General features: G+C 47.6%; 1 protein-coding gene across 2 annotated transcripts in view; it reads right to left on the reverse strand.

The window, feature by feature from the left end:
- CELF5 (CUGBP Elav-like family member 5) overlaps positions 1 to 11612 on the reverse strand; it is a 179560-nt gene extending 167948 nt beyond the window's left edge. Inside the window, exon 1 of one of the 2 annotated variants that reach the window (XM_077270656.1) lies at positions 11269 to 11612. In XM_077270656.1, coding sequence (XP_077126771.1) covers positions 11269 to 11530 — 262 coding nt within the window. In that variant the 5' untranslated portion in view covers positions 11531 to 11612. The remainder of the gene's footprint in view (positions 1 to 11268) is intronic. The other variant, XM_077270665.1, reaches the window with a different exon arrangement.
- Positions 11613 to 22155: the final 10543 nt, after the last annotated feature.

Here is a 22155-nt window from a genome sequence, read left to right on the forward strand (position 1 = left end):
TCAATTAAAAATGACAATGACATGATTTCCTATTTTGAAAACATTCATTTTACAAACACAACACAAAAAATTGGACCTAATTATAAAAATTATAAAATCTTAGTTGCTAGAAGCTAAAGATTAGGCGTCCCAAAAAAAGGACATTGGTAGATAATGGGTTAATTAAAAAAAAGGCGTCAGTGTTATTTCAAATAAAGGACTTTATTCAGGGTGTTTTTTATTTACAATATGATTATGGCTAATGCACCAGGGCAAAAGAGTGAGGCTAAGCACCAGAATTAAATAGTTAACATCCAGCGCCTCTTTGGACGAATGATCCCAGGAAATCCAAGGTTTCTTAAAACATCTATTTATTTATTCATATTAAAAACAGGTAACAAAAAAGGTCAGGCAGTTTGGATACACTCATGATTTAAAAAATAGGCATGGAAACCAACATGTTTCGACCCAGGCAGGTCTTAGTCATGGAGTTGGCAACTCCATGCCTTTTTTTAAAAAACATGAGTGTATCCAAACTGCCTGACCTTTTTTGCTACCTGTTTTTAATATGAAGAAATAAATAGATGTTTTAAGAAACCTTGGATTTCCTGGGATCATTCGTCCAAAGAGGCGCTGGATGTTAACTATTTGATGCATACCAACCTTCACCCAGTGGATCTGTGCAGTCTGGAGGACACATTAACCAGAGGAGGAGGTGAGCTGACAATCTGTTAGGGTTGGCAGATCGCACCAAATATAAATAAAGATGAAGTGCGATCGCAACTCATGGTCCACCATGCGGAGATGTGAAACCGCAGCTAAAGAACAATGGTGGAAGCGTGCGGCAAGCGATCTTGAAAGCACACAGGGTTAAACGTCACCCTGTGTGTCACAGAAAGCAATTACCCAGCTCTGTTAGCTTCACAGAGGGGCAGTATCAATATGGCTCAGCTAGTTGCCACGCAGTGGAAAATGGCCCTAGGTGAATTACCCTGTTGCTTCACAGGTGAGCGCTACCCTCTCAGGGGCAAGGGAACATGTAGTGGACACAGTCACAACGGATGCACTCATACGAACTCCTCTCCGGAGGTGTCAGAATTCTATGGGCTATACGCCCTCCCTGAGCACATGCACAAACTCCTCTCCGGAGAAGCTGGAATTCTAAAGACTATACGCCTGCCCTGAGCACACTCAAACAAGTCCACACTACCATAGAGTTCCACACACGCATGAACATAAATGATCTTAGCGCACCAACAGGCGCGCCAAAGAACCTTTTATAGATTATGCCAATCAGACAGGACCTTGCTCGAGGGCCAATCCGGAGCCGGCACAGGACCTGAGCAACTGACTACCGACCACCAATGAGAGGTCACCTCACAAGCATGCTCAGTGGAGAGATTTCTGGACTTAGATCCAGGAACATCTGCTCGCTGACGCCTATTGCTAGTTACTATAGCTGTAACTGGAGAGCCAGCTGTAACTAGACGAACAGCATGAGTCTGAGCAAGACGCTGAGACTGCGGTTGGAAAAGAATGGGAGACCGCAGAAGGAGACAAGGCTTGGAATCCATCCTCTGCAGAGGGAGAATCCCGGTGCCTAACACAATCTCATTTTATATATAAGCACCATAATTGGTGAATATTATGGATGTGCCTTTTCTGGGGTGGCTGAGAGCTGATGTTTTTAGTCTGGGAGGAGGCCAATATCCATAGCCCCTTCCTTGGCTAGTAATATCAGCCCGCAGCTGTTTGCCTAGCCTTTGCTGTTTATTAATTAAAGGGGGACCCTATGTCATTTTTTGGGGGGTCCCCATTTTATTAACCAGTAAAGGCTCACAACTGTGAGCTGATATTAATAGCCTGGGAAGCTCCATGAGTATTACCCTTCCCAGGCTATAAACATCAGCACCCAGAATGTCCGTTTTCCCTCTGCTGGTTGATAAAATTTTGGGGGATACCACGCTTTTTTCTTCAAATATGTATTTATTTATCAATCATATTTATCAATCATTTATCAGTAAGCTACACAAGCACTGTACTTATACATCTCACTGACATCTTTATATCTATTTATAACTACAGTATCTATCTACTGGTGCTTCTCACAAAATTAGAATATCATCAAAAAGTTAATTTATTTCAGTACTTCAATACAAAAAGTGAAACTCATATATGATATAGAGTAATTACAAACAGAGTGATCTATTTCAAGTGTTTATTTCTGTTAATGTTGATGATTATGGCTTACAGTCAATGAAAACCCAAAAGTCATTATCTCAGTAAATTCGAATAATTAACAAAAAACACCTGGAAAGGCTTCCTAAGCATTAAAACATGTCCCTTAGGCTGCTTCAGTAGGCCCCACAATCATGGGGAAGACTGCTGATTTGACAGATGTCCAGAAGGCAGTCATTGACACACTCCACAAGGAGGGTAAGCCACCAAAGGTCATTGCTAAAGAAGCTGGCTGTTCACAGAGTGCTGTATCCAAGCATATTAATGGAAAGTTGAGTGGAAGGAAAAAGTGTAGTAGAAAAAGGTGCACAATCAACTGAGATAACCACAGCCTTGAAAGGATTGTTAAGAAAAGTGAGTGGACTGCTGCTGAGGTCATTGTTCAAGAGCCACCACACACAGATGTATCCAGGACATGGGCTACAAGTGTTGCATTCCTTATGTCAAGCCACTCATGACCAATAGACAACACCAGGAGTGTCTTACCTGGGCCAAGGAGAAAAAGAACTGAACTGTTGTTCAGTGGTTCAAGGTGCTGTTTTCAGATGAAAGTAAATTTTGCATTTAATTTGGAAATCAAGGTCCCAGAGTCTGGAAGAAGAGTGGAGAGGCCACAATCCAAGCTGCTCTAGTGTGAAGTTTCCACAATCAGTGATGGTTTGGGGAGCCATGTCATCTGCTGCTGTTGGTCCACTGTACAACAAAGCAGACAAGCTGAAGGCTGCTATCAAAGCAACCTGGGCTTCCATAACACCTCAGCTGTGCCACAGGCTGATTGCCTACATGAAACGACACATTGATGCAGTAATTGATGCAAAAGAAGCCCCAATCAATTACTGAACATACATTTCAGTGGGTCATCATTTCCGATTTTAAAATAATTTTTCAAGCTGGTGTAATAAAGTATTCATTGGCTGTAAGCCATAATTATCAGTATTAACAGAAATAAACACTTGAAATAGATCACTCTGTTTGTAATGGCTCTATATAATATATGAGATTTACTTTTTGTATTGAAGAACGAAAATAAATTATCTTTTTGATGATATTCTAATTTTATGAGAATCACCTGTATCTAATCTATATATGTATTGAAGAATATTTCCTTTGAAAACTTTGAAAAATCTTGAAATGACATATAGAATTAAGCTAGTGATAAAATTGCATTGAATATGGATTGCATTCCCGTATCATTTGGATGCTAGGTGAGAAAAATCACTGTACTCGCATGAAATTGCCACTTGCATGACACTCCTCCGACTTTTCTGGATCACAATCAGACCAAATTTTTAAACACTAGTGCGTCACCGGCCTTAGTATAATTACGATAAGGCAAAGCTGGGCAATGTGTCTTATATAGAAAACTAAATTTGCCTCAAATCTCAGTCCTTTTATTGTTGCCCTAATGACCAGCATAACTTGCAGTAAGAAAATGTGATGAATATATATATATGTAAGGGACAGATTCATAATTTGCAATTATTTAATGTCACTGCATTTGTATAGTGGCATCTGCTGACATTCTTTAGCAATAAACCCATCCAAATTTTGTTAAAAAGATACTCTTTAACTTTTTTCTTTAACTTTTTTTGTGACTTTTTTGTCAAAACAGTTGCATGTTCTGCGAAAATGTTGCAAAATAACAATCATTCATACAATTACTACAATGTGGACTGGAGAATATTAGCGACAACATTTGCAACATTTTGAAAAATTGCAAATGATGAATCATCCTAAACTCTGTCCACAATTGCTGACATAAAAAAAACAAACAAAAAAAAAACTATGATAAAAACAATGAACAAATACCCTGCAATAAGTCAGTAAATCAATAGTAATAATACATGCAAATAACACAGGGTGCTAAGTACTTGGTTTTGTCTGTTAATGGACTCAGTGTGAATGTGTACCTACGCTTATACCAACAGGTGTGGCGTCCCGTGTCTTCGGCTTTGCTTTGGTTCCTTGTACTCTGTACATGTGGGGGACATGGTCCCCCTTTTTGGGCTTTACATCTTGTCCATATAGCTTTCCATGGGCAAATACATAACAGTCAGGCGTGGGACCTGCTCTGATGTCACATGCACTTACAAATATGTAATACATCTCTTGGCTGGTTCGTTGTGGAGTCCGGTAACTCTCCGCCTTTTGTTAAATTGGCCAGTGAAAGTCCAGTAACACACTATTTGCATGATGCAGAGATTAGAAATATATTATATACAGTAGCACAGAAACACTAAGCGGCCATGGTGGGTGAGGTGAAGTAAGAAGACAACTAGGAGGCAATACCGCTGCCCATTGATGTAACAATTAGAGGTAATAGCTGTTAATGATAATTACTGATAATTGCCATCTCTATTCGAAGCAATGTATACTATTATAGCATTACTTCACTCTTGCCCAGGGAAATCACATGTAGGACAATGCAATCCAAACATTTTTGCTGGGTTTTCCTTCATCAGTCATTTTTATACTTTTGGGAAGAGCTTTATGATAGGAGGAAGTATTAGAACGCTCATGGAGGGATGCGGGGTGAAGTCTCCACAACTGCGATTAATATGAGGGTAAATAAAAGGGGCATGAAAAATGAGCCATGGAAAAGTGATAATTTAGTGAGTACAGTAACACAATAAAGGGAGAAGGCTAGGATGGTGCATTTGCCACACCTAGAGAATGTGATGAGAAAAATGCAATATATTCTCTAATTACTGAAGAAACTCACAGCAAAATAAGCATCTGACTCCTGCAGTAAGAAAACTGCCCTAAATCCACCTGTGTGATCCCAGCAGTCTTATTAGGAAAAGAGTAACGTATACCTGGCGACAGCAGTGAGGAGGTAGGGAAAGAACAAGCTATTGATTAGTAAAATAAAGGGAAATAAATCTTTAAGGCTTTGTTCTATCAACACTGATGGATGGAGTAAAAATACTGTAAGTGACGGGTTAGTAGTCAAGCAAGTGTGTCGGGGAGAGCGTCTAAAAAGGAAGACAATACACTAATGAGCCATAACGTTAGGTCCTCCTCTACCAACAAAACAGCTGGGACTCATCGAGGCATGGACTGTACCTCTGAAGGAGGTATATGGCACCAAGACATTAACAGCAGATCATAAAAGTTCAATTAGTTGGCAGGTTGGGTCTCCATGGATCAGACATGCTTTCCAGCACATTCTACAGATGCTTGTTCGGAGTGAGATCTGGGAAATTTGAAGGCCTGGTCAACAACTTGAACTCTTTCTAACGCTGCTTAAAACATTCCTGAACAATTTTTTTTAAGCCTTACTTCTAACCCCTACCATATGGGAATACCTTTGTCATGAATGGACATACTTGGTCTGCAACAATGGTTAGGAAGTGGGTGCTGTATGAGCCAAAGTACGTTCCACATGAATGGCAGGACAAAGGGTTCCCAAAGCATTAGTGTCTCCACCAGATGGCATCCCCCACATAATCCAGCTTGATGATGTCTAAACTAGGTAAAAATATACTTGGCTGTTCCCAATACTGAAGACAATATCTTTATTCACTGCATGGTCCAGATTTCATGCTCACAATACCATAACAGCCGATGTTCAGTGGTCAGCGTTGGCACTGACTGGTGTGTGGCAATGCACCCCATCCACAGTTGCAATGAGCCGTGTATAGACATCTGTCTTTCAATGCTGTCATACACCGTGTGTCAGATACTTTTCATAAAAAATAGAGGATATGTGGCACTGCCAACAGACGGGTCCATGGGAAGAGTTCCAATCCTTAAGTGTAGCAAAAAAGGTACTCAGCACTCTTAAAGCAATTCAAAGATCCGTACGTTATTCTAATAAAACCAATCCATGAGGGCAAAAGTACAATCACAACCACTTCCTTCATAGCCTGCCCTAACTATCAGCAATGTGTGTGCAGTAGCTCTTATGGGTGCCTTGGGCACCCATGACCCTGTTAATGCTTCAACAGTTGCCCTACATTAGGCCACTTTTGGCAAGTACTAGCCACTGCATAACAGGAGCACCCGGTACCAAAACAGCCTTTAGGAGATGCTCTGACCATTTGTTTAGCCCTCACAATTTGGCCGTTGTCTCAGGTCCTTACGCTTACCCGTTTTCCTGCTTCCAGCACATCAACTTAAAAGTACAGTCAGTACGTACAGTACAGAGGAACTGTTTAGTTCAACTTAAAAACGCTTTACTCAAGGGCAGCTTCTGTGGGGTTACTAGGCATGGAAAATGGAATAAATTGCAATAAATTCATTATGTGAAAATAAAAGGCCCTCCCTTACGACAAGGATATGTATTTCATATGTAATGATATCATCAATTAACAGCAAAGCCATAAAACCAAGCATAATAGGACTCTAAATACATAATAACCATACAATAAAAGTGTTACTAGCAATAATCTCAACCATAGGAAGATACAGGCGTTCTGAACAAATGGTTAACGAATGCAAGAGTATATTCAGGATTTCCACCAATTTGTGGAATATGCTCATAAAGAAATCAAGAAGGCTGCTGTTCATATTGGCATGTGTGTATAGATTAGGGGAAATTGTTGCTTGAATGTGTGTAGACGGAGGAAACGTACATGGAGTGGTGGGCCAGCACATACTGTATGATCAGGGGGAAGAAGGCAACGACATACATAGAGGAAATAAGGGAATGGGATGAACTATTCGAGGAAATTCAGTCTCCTCTCCCAAGTTTAGGTAAATTGGGACACAGTGTATAGGTAAATGTGGGATTAGACTGATATGTGAAGAGTGGGGTATACATACAGATCATACACATTATAAACATCTATATAATATATGGAAATGACAGAAAAATCAACAGATAATTATGTGGGCGGAAGGGGCAGTCCTTCTGTACAGAATCAGAATCGCTAAACACGGAGGGACGTATGGATGAGAGAATGGAAAGATGGCAGCTTCCGGAATAGAACTCACCTATTCTCCATTCGGAATGGTAAATGATTGAAAAGGCAAAGGTGCAATTTTACAAGTTGACCAGCCTTGTACAAGAGTGGGTGCATAATGATAATAAAAAGTATGGTAGGCAGCAACTAAAGATTCACCCATGGGGCAGGGAGTGTCATACAGAATATGTGATCCCGAGAAGAATATGTTACTCATATGTACGGCGTGAATGGTCAGGGTATACTGCTGGGGATGAAAGCCCCTGGACCTATGATAAGGTGCCTCGTAAGGTATGAATGCCCCTACATAATTTAGCAGGTATTGTTGCCGCTGGATAAACCACAAAGTATAAATGCTGCCAGATATTTTACTAGGATATGCTTCTAGGTATGAATGCTCCTAGGTGGTTTATTAGGTATAATTGCCAGTGGATGCATCATCAGTTATAAATGATAATGAATTTATCACCAGGTTTATATGCCCCTGAATGAACAAGGTATGAATATCTCTGCATGTACTACCAGGTGACTGCCCCTCACTGTAAAACCAAGTATGACTGCCATGGAGGTGCCACCAGGTATGACTGCCCCTAAAAGTACAAGACGGTGTGATTGTCCCTGGATGTACCACCAGGTATGACTGCCACTGGATGTGCCACAGGGTATGACTGCCCCTAAAGGTTCCAGAGGGTGTGACTGCCCCTGGATGTGCCATCAGATATGTACTGCTCCTGGATGAGCAACCAGATATGTACTGCCCCTGGATGTACCACCGGGTATGTACTGCCCCTGGATGTACCACCAGGTGTACTGCCCCTGGATGTACCACCGGGTATGACTGCCCCTGGATGTACCACCGGGTATGACTGCTCCTGGATGTACCACCGGGTATGACTGCCCCTGGATGTACAACCAGGTGTACTGCCCCTGGATGTACCACCGGGTACGACTGCCCCTGGATGTACCACCAGGTATGTACTGCCCCTGGATGTACCCCCGGGTATGCACTGCCCCTGGATGTACCACCAGGTGTACTGCCCCTGGATGTACCACCAGGTATGTACTGCCCCTGGATGTACCACCGGGTATGACTGCCCCTGGATGTACCACCAGGTGTACTGCCCCTGGATGTACCACCGGGTACGACTGCCCCTGGATGTACCACTGCGTATGTACTTCCCCGGATATACCACCGGGTATGACTGCCCCTGGATGTACCACCAGGTATGTACTGCCCCTGGATGTACCACCGGGTATGCACTGCCCCTGGATGTACCACTGCGTATGTACTTCCCCGGATATACCACCGGGTATGACATCCCCTGGATGTGCCACCGGGTATGACTGCCCCTGGATGTACCACCGGGTATGACTGCCCCTGGATGTACCACCAGATATGTACTGCCCCTGGATGTACCATCAGATATGTACTGCCCCTGGATTTGCCACCGGGTATGACTGCCCCTGTATGTACCACCGGGTATGACTGCCCCTAAATATACCACCGGGTATGACTGCCCCTGGATGTGCCACCAGGTATGACTGCCCCTGGACGTGCCACCGGGTATGACTGCCCCTGGATGCACCACCAGGTATGACTGCCCCTGGATATACCACCAGGTATGACTGCCCCTGGATATACCAGCGAGTATGACTGCCCCTGGATATACCACCAGGTATGACTGCCCCTGGATGTGCCACCGGGTATGACTACCCTTGGATGTACCACCAGATATGTACTGCCCCTGGATGTACCTCCATGTATGTACTGCCCCTGGATGTACCACCAGGTATGACTGCCCCTGGATGTACCACCTGTTATGTACTGCCCCTGGATGTACCACCATGTATGATTGCCCCTGGATGTACCACCAGGTATGGCTGCCCCTGGATGTACCACCAGATATGTACGCCCCTGGATGTACCACCAGACATGACCGCTCCAGGATGAACCACCAGGTATGACTGCCCCTGGATGTACCAGCAGGTATGTACACCCCTGGATGTACCACCAGATATGTACTGCCCCCGGATGTACCACCAGGTATGACTGCCCCTGGATGTACCAGCAGGTATGACTGCCCCTGGATGTACCACCAGGTATGACTGCCCCTGGATGTACCACCAGATATGTGTGCTCCTGGATGTACCACCGGGTATGACTGTCCCTGGATGTACGTACCACCAGGTATGACTGCCCCTGGATGTACCACCGGGTATGACTGCCCCTAGATGTACCACCAGATATGACTGCCCCTGGATGTATCACTGGGTATGTACTGTATCTGGATGTACCACAGGGTATGTACTGTCCCTGGATGTACCACCGGGTATGTACTGTCCCTGGATGTGCCACCGGGTATGACTGTCCCTGGATGTACCAGCAGGTATGTATGCCCCTGGATATACCACCGGGTATGACTGTCCCTGGATGTACGTACCACCGGGTATTACTGCCCCCTGGATGTACCACCGGGTATGACTGCCCCCGGATGTACCACAGGGTATGACTGCCCCCGGATGTACCACCGGGTATGACTGCCCCTGGATGTACCACCGGGTATGTACTGCCCCTGGATGTACCACCGGGTATGTACTGCCCCTGGATATACCACCGGTTATGTACTGCCCCTGAATGTACCACCGGGTATGTACTGCCCCTGGATATACCACCGGGTATGTACTGCCCCTGGATGTACCAACAGGTATGTACTGCCCCTGGATATACCACTGGGTATGACTGTCCCTGGATGTACGTACCACCAGGTATGACTGCCCCTTGATGTACCACCGGGTATGATTGCCCCTGGATGTGCCACCGGGTATGACTGCCCCTGGATGTACCACCGGGTATGACTGCCCCTGGATGTACCACCGGGTATGTATTGCCCCTGGATGTACCACCGGGTATGTACTACCCCTGGATGTACCACCGGGTATGTACTGCCCCTGGATGTACCACCAGGTATGACTGCCCCTGGATGTATCACCGGGTATGTATTGCCCCTGGATGTACCACCGGGTATGTACTGCCCCTGGATGTACCACCGGGTATGTACAGCCCCTGGATGTACCACCGGGTATATATTGCCCCTGGATGTACCACCGGGTATGTACTGCCCCTGGATGTACCGCCAGGTATGTACTGCCCCTGGATGTACCACCGGGTATGACTGTCCCTGGATGTACCACCAGGTATGACTGCCCCTGGATGTACCACCGGGTATGTATTGCCCCTGGATGTACCACCGGGTATGTACTGCCCCTGGATGTACCACCGGGTATGTACTGCCCCTGGATGTACCACCGGGTATGACTGCCCCTGGATGTACCACCGGGTATGTATTGCCCCTGGATGTACCACCGGGTATGACTGCCCCTGGATGTACCACCGGGTATGTATTGCCCCTGGATGTACCACCGGGTATGTACTGCCCCTGGATGTACCACTAGGTATGTACTGCCCCTGGATATACCACTGGGTATGACTGTCCCTGGATGTACCACCAGGTATGACTGCCCCTGGATGTACCACCAGGTATGTATTGCCCCTGGATGTACCACCAGGTATGACTGCCCCTGGATGTACCACCAGGTATGTATTGCCCCTGGATGTACCACTGGGTATGTACTGCCCCTGGATATACCACTGGGTATGACTGTCCCTGGATGTACGTACCACCGGGTATGACTGCCCCTGGATGTGCCACCGGGTATGACTGCCCCTGGATGTACCACCGGGTATGACTGCCCCTGGATGTGCCACCGGGTATGACTGCCCCTGGATGTACCACCAGGTATGACTGCCCCTGGATGTACCACCGGGTATATATTGCCCCTGGATGTGCCACCGGGTATGACTGCCCCTGGATGTACCACCGGGTATGACTGCCCCTGGATGTACCACCGGGTATGACTGCCCCTGGATATACCACCGGGTATGTACTGCCCCTGGATGTACCACCGGGTATGACTGCCCCTGGATGTACCACCGGGTATATATTGCCCCTGGATGTACCACCAGGTATGTACTGCCCCTGGATATACCACCGGGTATGACTGCCCCTCACCAGGTATGACACCCCTGGATAGAAGGATACATCAGGGCAGCAGGTGTGTGGAGTGGGTACCGTGCAGTCCTCACCTTTGTGCATGCCCGTGTATCGGTCCTTCAGCACTGTCAGCTCATAGATCTTGCCGAACTGCTCGAAGAGAGGCTTCAGGTCCTTCTCCTCCAGGTTGCGAGGGATTTGCCCCACAAACAATTTGATGGCGTCCAGGTCCTTCATGCTGTCTGACTGCTGAGCAGGGGGCTCGGGGCCGCTCATGGGGCAGGCTCGGGGCTGCTGCTGCTGCTGCGGGGGATGCTGCTGCCTCCTCGCCTCTCTCTCCGTCAGTCTGGCCATCTCCAGCCCCTCGGTAGGCTGGATCAGTCACACAGGCAGAGCTCTCAGCTGGAAACTGGGGTGTGAGTGAGAAGCTGAACAGCGATGATTCCAGCAGCCGAACGTAGGGGCGAGCGCCTCCTGCTGGCGGCTTCCCGAACACACTACTCAGTCTCCATCCGTCCCAACATCTGCACATCACTCCCTCATCCACCGCTGTCACTCCGAGATTTAACCCTTTCCATCGCCCTGCAAGCTCAGGAAGGCCGTTTCTTAAGTAACAATGCTGGGGTTTTCCGGGTGGCAGCAGCTTGGACTAGGGCAGTGCCAATTTCAGCACCTAGATCAGGAGCAATGCACTGGGCTAAAGAATGGACCATTGTCAGCTATAGGCTTACTGACACCCTCCTGACATTGGGAACAGAGCACTGTGCACATTTGGCATTCCTTCATATCCAAGGAAGATGAATACTGTCCATCCTAAGTGTATAATGCCCGTCACTCTGTGTCCAGCAGGTCAGAGGTCCAGAGCAACACGCAGGAGAGGACGAATACTGCAATGAAGACCCCATTCCTACACTGGTAAAGCCTCATTCACACCTCAGGTTTTTGGATTTTTTACCTCTGAGAAAAATGGATCAATTGTCATCAGTGATTTTAATCAGATTTTCAGCAGTTTTTTCACTGATGAGAAAAAAAAGTTTCTCCAACCGAATGCGGTCCGATTTTTTCACGGACCCATTGACTTGCATTGCTGTTTTTGATCCGACCCTCAGAATATTGGACATGTCTTCAACATTTTCCACGGACCACTAGGTCTGAGGAAAAAAAATCAGACATATGCATGGCCCCATAGGCTAGGGCTGCCATCAGGGCATTACGGCCCTGACTGGCAAATGGGGCCCGATGAGCAGAGGGGGCTCGCATCGGGCCCCGTCTCTTCTGCTCATCGGGCCCCAGCGGCAGGCTTCTGCCAGTACAGTAACTAAACCTTCATCTGAGACGCAGGTTCAGTTAAACTCTATTGCCGTGCAGGCCCGCACGTATTGAAAGCGGCAAGCCGCAATACATTTCGACAGCAGGATGGAGACACAGGGGGCAGAATGGAGACACGGGGCAGAATGGAGACACGGGGCAGAATGGAGACACAGGGGGCAGAATGGAGACACAGGGGGCAGAATGGAGACACAGGGGGCAGAATGGAGACACAGGGGGCAGAATGGAGACACGGGGCAGAATGGAGACACGGGGCAGAATGAAGATATGGGGCAGAATGGAGACACAGGGGGCAGAATGGAGACACGGGGCAGAATGGAGACACAGGGGGCAGAATGGAGACACAGGGGGCAGAATGGAGACACGGGGCAGGATGGAGACACAGGAGGCAGGATGGAGACACAGGAGGCAGGATGGAGACACGGGGCAGAATGGAGACACGGGGCAGAATGAAGATATGGGGCAGAATGGAGACACAGGGGGCAGAATGGAGACACGGGGCAGAATGGAGACACAGGGGGCAGAATGGAGACACAGGGGGCAGAATGGAGACACAGGGGGCAGAATGGAGACACGGGGCAGGATGGAGACACAGGAGGCAGGATGGAGACACAGGAGGCAGGATGGAGACACAGGAGGCAGGATGGAGACACGGGGCAGAATGGAGACACGGGGCAGAATGAAGATATGGGGCAGAATGGAGACACAGGGCCAGAATGGCGACACAAGGGCAGAAAGGAGCCACTGGGGCAGAATGGAGCCACGTGGGCAGAATGGAGACAAGGGGAAGAATGGAGACACATGAGGCAAAATGGGGACTCATGGGCAGGATGGAGACACAGGGCAGGCTGAAAACACAGGGGGCAGAATGGAGACATGGGACAAGAATATGGGGCAGGATGGAGACATGGTGCAGGATCATGGTGCAGGATGGAGACAGATGGCGCAGGATGGAGACAGATGGGGCAGGATGGAGATAGATGGGGCAGGATGTAGACACATGGTGCAGGATCATGAGGCAGGATGGAGAAATATGGCAGGATGGATACATATGGTGCAGGCTTATGGGGCAGGATGGCTATGATGGAGAGAGATGGGGCAGGATCATGAGACTGATGGGCAGGATCATAGGACAGATGGGGCAGGATCATGGGACAGATGGGGCAGGATCATGGGATAGATGGGGCATGATCATGGGACAGATGGGGCACGATCATGGGGCAGAATGGATACTTGTAACAACCCTGCTGGCATCGCTGCAAGGTCGCCCATCCCCCACCTGCATTACACTCAAACTCACTTCTCTGGGCCTTGTTGTGACTTCTCTCTGCTGCCAGCTCTATGCTGTGTGCCTCATGTCTGCTGCTTGCTCTGTGCATGCTCTGTCTGTGTGCATAGGGGGGTGGCGCCGGCAACTCCTGTGACTTATTGAAACTGTGTGCACCTTGCTAAGGTGTCCCCGGCCAATTGCCATGAGGCTTCCTGTATTTAAGACATCCCCACCAATTGGTGGGGGCCTGTGCAATAGTGATGGGCAGTCCGGCTCTTTTTGGTGATCCGGCTCTCATGGCTCCGCTCACCAAAAAGAGCCGGCTCTTTCGGCTCGTGAACCGGCTCTTTTAGGATCGTATTAGATCCCTATTGAGTACCTGTTCAGGCGTCCGAAACTCCGCCCACCTACCGAAGAAACTCCGCCCACTTTTTAGAGAGCCAATTAAATTGAAGAGTGGGCGGGGTTTTGCTCAGGTGGGCGGAGTTACGCCTCCCGAAGTCCGGGATTTTACGCCCAGTGAGAGCCATTCAGGGATTTTAGTGGCTCTCACTGGTGTGCCGGCTCCCATCGTTCACAGCAGGGAGCCGGCTCTTTGTGTCGGCTCGTTCGCGAACGACACATCACTACTGTGCAACTTACTCCCTCAGTCAGTTCTTAGCTGCTGAGGTGCCAGGCCCTGTCTCTTTTACTCTTGTGTCTGCCACCCAGGAGGGCGTTGTACCCTGGTCTGTGTCTTGTGTAGCCACCCAGTGGGGCTTAGTACCCTGGCCTATGTCCTTGTGTAGCCACCCAGCGGGGCTTCGTACCCTGGCCTATGTCCGCCACCCAGAGGGGTGTCGTACCCTGGCTTGTGTCCAGGTCTCTGTGCCTTGTCCTGTTCCTGTGTCCGTTTATATTCCTGCCTTGGTTTCCTTTCCCTGCTGTGCGTACTCTGTGTCTTGCTTTGCTTTCGGCTCTGCTCTCTGCGACCTTGCTTTGCTCCTTGCTCTGCATTCTGTGACCCTGCTCTGCTCTCTGTGGTTTTGCTCTGGGCTCTGCACTCTGTGTCTTGCTCTGCACTCTGACTTTGCTCTGCTCTCAGCTCTGCACTCTGTGGCTTTGCTCTCAGCTCTGCTCTTTGTAGCTTTGTTCTGCACTCTGACCTTGCTCTGCTCTCTGTGGCTTTGCTCTGCGGCTCCGCTCAGCTCTCGTTCTGCGGCTCCGCTCCTTGCGGCTCCACTTGGCTCAGCTCCTTGCGGTTCTACGTCTCTTGGCTCCGCCTCCTGCATTTCTGCACGTGGCTTCGCCTCCTGCACTTGGCTCCGCCTCCTGCATCTCTGTTCTTGGCTCTAGCTCATGTGCTTTTGCTCTGATTCCGCTCTTGCTGTCTTTCTCTTCCTATTCATAAGTCCTCCTGTCTGAACAGGTCCTTACCTGTTTTACATACCAGCCTGCAGACCGGTCCCTACCCGTTATTCCAGTGTACAAACCTTGTCCGCCTGTCCTGCAAGAGAGCCACCGGTACCTGCCTGCCAGAGAGCCAGCCGTGCCCGCCTGCCAGTGCCTCTGTAGTACCCGTACCTGCCTACCAGAGAGCCAGCCGTGTCCGCCTGCCAGTGTCTCTGTTATACCCGTCCGCCTGCCTGTGTCCCAGCCGTGCCCGCCTGCCAGAGTGCCAGCCGTGCCCGCTTGCCTGTCTATGTTCCGTTCCCCGGTGGGATCAGCAGCCACAGGCCAGACACCACCCTGGAGTGGTACCTGGTAGCTTCCTATTGCACAAGTCTGACCTCACCATCAGAGGCTCCAGCGAACACCTAGGAAGCTACTTAGTTACGCCCCTTCCAGGGTAGTCTGGTCTGTGGCCCAGTGAGGCCACGCCCGCGCCAACCAGTCTGGGCGCGAGCGTGACAATACTCATGAGGGCAGGATGGGGGAACATATGGCTGGAGCCAGGAAAGAGACACACTGGGGCCAGGATGGGGGATATTATTACCATAGGGGCTAATTAAGGGATATTATTACTGCAGTGATGTATTTATTTAATTTTTTTAGGATACGGTTTTAAATGGGGGAGGCGGTCCTGTTACTGTGCAGAGTGACACTGTCACGTTTTTTTCATTCATCTGGTGTAGTTTAGAAGTTGGGAAAAAATGAATGTGTTCTGCAAGCGGTGCTCTAGATCAGAGGTGTCAAACTGCATTCCTCGAGGGCCGCCAACAGGTCATGTTTTCAGGATTTCCTTGTATTGCACAGGTGATAATTTAATCACCTGCACAGAATGATTCCAGCACCTTGTGGAATGCTAAGGAAATCCTGAAAACATGACCTGTTGGCGGCCCTCGAGGAATGCAGTTTGACACCTCTGCTCTAGATAACTGTTATTTCCTGCAGAGATGAGCCCTGGCTGGAAGAAGTTATGGCGGTCTGTGCTGGATTAAGATGAAAAGCGAAGATGAAGGACTTCACCTAGAGACATCACTAGTTAGTCAGTGTGTTACCTGTACACTAACACTATACATTAATACAAAAAGCCCAGACTCATATTAATCAGTAAGCCAAGCGCCATCACCTAGCTACCTGTATACCACTTCATTACCATATACTAACAAAAGGAGAAACAGGAGTCTTATGGTAGAAAAACTTATGACAAATCTTTATTAATACAATCACACATATATTGACAAACAATTTTTTTTAAAGAATATATATGATGGTAAGAGACTCCAATAAGCAACATACAGCACCATATGAATATAAACGTCCAACGAAAAGGACTTAAAGTATATAAGGTCAATAACCCTACCCAATAGTGTGTCGAAACATATCCCCTCAAGACCTCTAGGGGGAGGACAGCACAAGTTCTGTCCCAATGGTTAATGCTTGATATATACAGAGCTACTGTGTTTATCACCAGTGACCATTGTATTACATGTACACTGACACTATATACAGAGCTCCTGTGTATAATGTCATTGATCACTGTATAACCTGTATAACCTGTACAATGTATGCAACACTTGTTTGTATAATGTCACTGGTGATCACTGTATTACCTGTACACTGATACTGTATACAGAGCTCCTGTGTATAATGTCACCGGTGATCACTGTATTACCTGTACATAGACACTATATACAGAGCTCCTGCGTATAATGTCACCGGTAATGACTGTATTACCTGTTGTGAATTAGACTTTTTTGGCTCCCTCTAGTGGTTACTAGTGATATGACTCTGGGATTTCCTTCCCTCTGTCTGCACCCAGCTGGGTCGTTACTTCAGGGGTGTTGCTATATAAACCTCCTGGAACCTTAGTCCAGTGCCTGGCATCGGTGTTATCAGACACATTCTGTTTGCTCCTGTTTGCTGGTCCTGGTTCGTGTTAAATTAAGCTAAGTCTTGCTTCTTTGTTTTTTGGGTTATTTGTTTGCTATCATTTTTGTCCAGCTTGTACTAAATGTGATTCCTGACCTTGCTGGAAGCTTTAGGGGGCTGGTGTTCTCCCCCGGGCCGTTAGACGGTTCGGGGGTTCTTGAATTTCCAGTGTGGATATTTTTGATAGGATTTTTTGCTGACCATATAAGTTATCTTTCTATATTCTGCTATTAGCTAGTGGGCCTCTCTTTGCTAAATTCCTAGCTCATTCTTATGTTTGTCTTTTCCTCTTACCTCACCGTTATTTGTGGGGGGCTTCTATCCAACTTTTTGGGGTATTTCCTCTGGAGGCAAGAAAGGTCTTTCTTTTCCCTTCTAGGGGTAGTTAGCTCTCCGGCTGGCGCGAGACGTCTAGGATCAACGTAGGAACGTTCCCCGGCTGCTGGTATTTGTGGTGCTAGGATTAGTTATATGGTCAGCCCAGTTACCACTGCCCTATGAGCTGGTTTTCTGTATTTACTGACTTAGCATTATTCCTGAGACCCTCTGCCATTGGGGTCATAACAATTACCTGTACACAGACTCTGCATACTAAGTACAGATCCTCTGTGTATAATGGCACTTAAGGTGATATTAGTATTGTGTTTTTTTTTTGTTTTTTTTAAATTAATGATCAGTATTGTAGTAATCAGTCACTATGTGGTGGTAATATGTTGTCCGACCATGGTTTGGCGGTATTTGTTCCTTGTATGTGGTATTCTAGGTCACTATGTGGTGGTAATATGGTGTCTGGTCATGGTGTGGTATTTGTCCCTTGTATGTGATATTATTGTTCATTTTAAAAACTTTAAAATAAATAAAAATATACCTAAATTGTATTGGATATTTTAACAAATAATTAATAGGATAGAGTAGGGCTTGGCCAGAAGAGTCTACCTTGTTGTGGTGGCGGCTTAAATTTTTTTTGGGCCAAAACAAAAGCTGTTGGCTATATGTGTGATCTGGTGATGGGAACTGTTAATGTGTGATTGGGGAAAAGTGGAGTTTTTCCAAGAGAGAGCGTTGGGGCTGTAGACAGTTCGAGGGGTGGAGGCAGTAGCGTAACTACCCGGGGGCAGAGGATGCGGGCGCCCTGGGCCTGCTGCTCAGAGGGGGCCCACCCGGAGCTACGCTACTGTAACTGTATTGGCGCTTAATACTACAGGGTCTGCCTATAGGGGGTCTGCCTATGGGGGTACTGTCTTATACTACAGGATCTGCCTATGTAGTGCTGCCTTATACTACAGGGTCTGCCTATGGGAGCTGCCTTGTGCTATAGAGTCTGCCTGTGGGGGGTGCATTATACAATATAGAGTAGGTCTATGGGGAGTGCATTATACTAGGGGGCAAAATATGGGCACTGTTTTCTAGGGCACTTGCACCTGGCATTACTATATTAGGCCGGTTTCACACGTCCAGATAATTCCGGTACCGGAAAAAAACGGTACCGGAATTATCCGTGTCCGTGTGCCCCTGCGTTTCTGTGGCACACGTGTGCCTCCCGTGTGCCCACTGTGTAACCACACGCACCGTGCAGGAGACAGCGCTAAAGTTTAGCGCTGTCCCCTGCATCGTGCTGAAGCCGCGATTCATATCTTCTGTGCAGCAGCGTTTGCTGTAAAGAAGATATGAATAATCAATTTTTTTAGTGATATTTCGTGTTTAAAATAAAGCTCCATGTCCCCACCCCCTGTGCGCCCCCCCGCTGTTCTGAAAATACTCACCCGCCTCCCTCGTTGTCTGTCGTTGCTTCCTGTCCTGGCCGCAGCTTCTCCTGTATGCGGTCACGTGGGGCCGCTCATTTACAGTAATGAATATGGGGGATATGAATCGCGGCTTCAGCACCATGTGGGGGGGGGACAGCGCTTACTGGGGCGCTGTCTCCTGCATGGCACACGGAGAACGTCCGTGTGCGGTACGTGTTTTACACGGACCCATTGACTTTAATGGGTCCGTGTAATACGTGCGCTCCCACGAACACTGACATGTCTCCGTGTTTGGCACATGGAGACACGGTCCGCAAAAAATCAATGACATCTGCACAGATGCATTGATTTTAATGTGTCTATGTGTGTCAGTGGCTCCGGTACGTGAGGAAACTGTCACCTCACGTACCGGAGCCACTGACGTGTGAAACCGGCCTTACAGAGAGTTATTTTAGAATTTAGAAGGCACAGAGAACAGCACAGCAGGTGCAGTAATAGGGACATATATGGCAGCAGCAGCTCAGCATTGGGGTATCAGGTGCAGTAATAGGGACACATACGGCAGCAGCGGCTCAGTATTGGGGTATCAGGGGCAGTAATAGGGACACATACGGCAGCAGCGGCTCAGTATTGGGGTATCAGGGGCAGTAATACGGACACATACGGCAGCAGCGGCACAGTATTGGGTATCAGGGGCAGTAATAGGGTCACATACGGCAGCAGCAGCTCAGTATTGGGATATCAGCAAGATGAGGATTTTGTGCAGGTTGGGAATAGATGGTGATGGGGCTGGAATATGAGAAGTGAAATATGTCTTTGTTGTATTCTCTGCAGCCGAGTCCTGGCTGGAAGAAGTTGTCATGTCGGTCTGGGCCAGATGGAAAAGACGGGAAAAATGAACGATTCTATCATAAAGAACGTCAGCGGTAAGACATTATCTGTAACTGTGCTGTGATCTCATATGTTCTGAAGGACTGGTATCTACCACTGACCATATGGCGGTAATATCAATATTGGTCTTTATATAGAGATTATTTTCAGTAACCTCTGTCATCTGCTGAGGTTCTCTCCACTATTAGGCTATGTTCACACTTTGCGGGTTTTGCCGCGGATCCGCAGCGGATTTGACACTGCAGATCCGCAGCAGTTTTCCATGCAGGGTAAAGTACAATGTTACCCTATGGAAAACAAAACCCGCTGTGCACATGCTGCGGATTTCCGCGGAAAAAGCCGCGCGGCTTTTCTGCGGAAAAAAAGAAGGAGCATGTCACTTCTTGGTGCAGAATTGCAGCGATTCTGCACCCATAGAAATGCATTGATCCGCTAACTTCCCGCATGGGGCTGTGCCCACGTTGCGGGAAGTTAAGCGGATAATGTGCCGATGGTACCCGGGGTGGAGGAGAGGAGACTCTCCTCCAGGCCCTGGGAACCATATTTTGGTGTAAAAAAAAGAATTAAAATAAAAAATAATGCTATACTCACCTCTCTGCGCTGCCCGCGGCGTCCGGTCTCAGTTGCTGTGCCGAACAGGACCTGTGGTGACGTCGCGGTCACATGACCGTGATGACGCCGCGGTCACATCACCGTGACGTCACGAAGGTCCTTGTCGGCACAGCCGCTTGCAGCGCCGAGGAGATCGCGACGTCAGAGGGTGAGTATAAGGCCAATTTTTATTATTTTTTACATTACTATTGATGTTGCATATTGCTGCATATGCAGCATCAATAGTACAGGAGTAATCCCGCAGCGGAAACCGCGGAACAAACCGCGATAAATCTGCAGGGATAACCGCAGCGGTTTTGCCCTGCAGATTTATCAATTCCGCTGCGGGATTAACCCGCAGAGGAACCCGCAAAGTGTGAACATGGCCTTAAGGTGCGTCATCGAGTTGTAATCAAGGTTACCTGGTTAGGGGCCCACTCAGAAACTTCGCCCCCCTGAATCAAAACCCTAGCTACGCCTCTGGATGGAGGCAAGGCTGGGGTAGAGCCTGGGTGGAGTTTCAAGGGGACCCCGAAAATTTTGCCAGTATGGGGCCCCGAAATTCTTAGTGGCAGCCCTGCCGTAGACTATCACAGGTGCGAGTGCTATCCGTGATAACAACATAGCACTTGTACACATAAATAGGATGTCTGAATGAGCCCTCAGTTAATAAAAAACGGAGAACACCATCACACGGATGGCATCTGAATGCACTTTTTTCAGGAACCTATAGATTTTCATAGCCGAGTTTGATCCGACACTCAGATCAATGTCAGACATGACATAGGCTGCACTTTTAAATTCCTATTTGTAATTGTAACATCAACTGATCTTCACTGTGCCATGTAAGGAATAAAATAATCCATACTATCTACACTATGTTCCAAATTATTATGCAATTTACATTATCGGATTTTCCTAAATGGTTGGTGCAAATGACAGTCAGTCTAATAAAAGTCATCACCCGTTAGAGTATACATCGAATTTTATTGAAGAAACCTCCCAATGATAACAGTATAATCTCCAAAATGAATAAAAACTCAAAATGCACTGTTCCAAATTATTAGGCACAGTAGAATTTCTAAACATTTGATATGTTTTAAAGAACTGAAAATGCTCATTTGTGGAATTTGCAGCATTAGGAGGTCACATTCACTGAACAAAAAAGCTATTTAACGCCAAAACATCCTAAGGCTAGGTTCACATTGCGTTAATGGGTTAACGCTAACGGACTGCGTTGCACGGCGAAAATGTTGCAATTAACGCCGTGCAACGGGTCTGTTAGCGCACCCATTGACAGCAATGTGATTTTTGGATGTAGCGCATCGCTAGCGCATGCCATTTTCGGCACGCGCTAGCGATGTGCCGTTCTTTTGTGACGGACCTCGGACGCTGCTTGCAGCGTCCGAGGTGCACCCGAGGTCCGTTCCTCGCTAGCGCAGATCGGGGATCTGCGCTAGCGGGGACGCCGAACACGGACCCTAGAGAAACATTGCGTTAGCGCAATCCGCTAGCGCTATGCGCTTAACGGATTGCCCTAACGCAATGTGAACCTAGCCTAACAGGCCAAGTTACATGTTAACATAGGAACCCTTCTTTGATATCACCTTTACAATTCTTGTATCTATTGAACTTGTGAGTTTTGGAGAGTTTCTGCTTGTATTTCTTTGCCTCCCAGAGCTGCTGTTTTGATGTGAACTGCCTCCCACCCTCATAGATCTTTTGCTTGATGATTCTCCAAAGGTTCTCTATAGGGTTGAGATCAGGGGAAGATGGTGGCCACACCATGAGTTTATCTC

The sequence above is a fragment of the Ranitomeya variabilis genome, chromosome 1 (genome assembly GCF_051348905.1).
Source record: "Ranitomeya variabilis isolate aRanVar5 chromosome 1, aRanVar5.hap1, whole genome shotgun sequence".
Lineage (NCBI taxonomy): Eukaryota > Metazoa > Chordata > Amphibia > Anura > Dendrobatidae > Ranitomeya > Ranitomeya variabilis.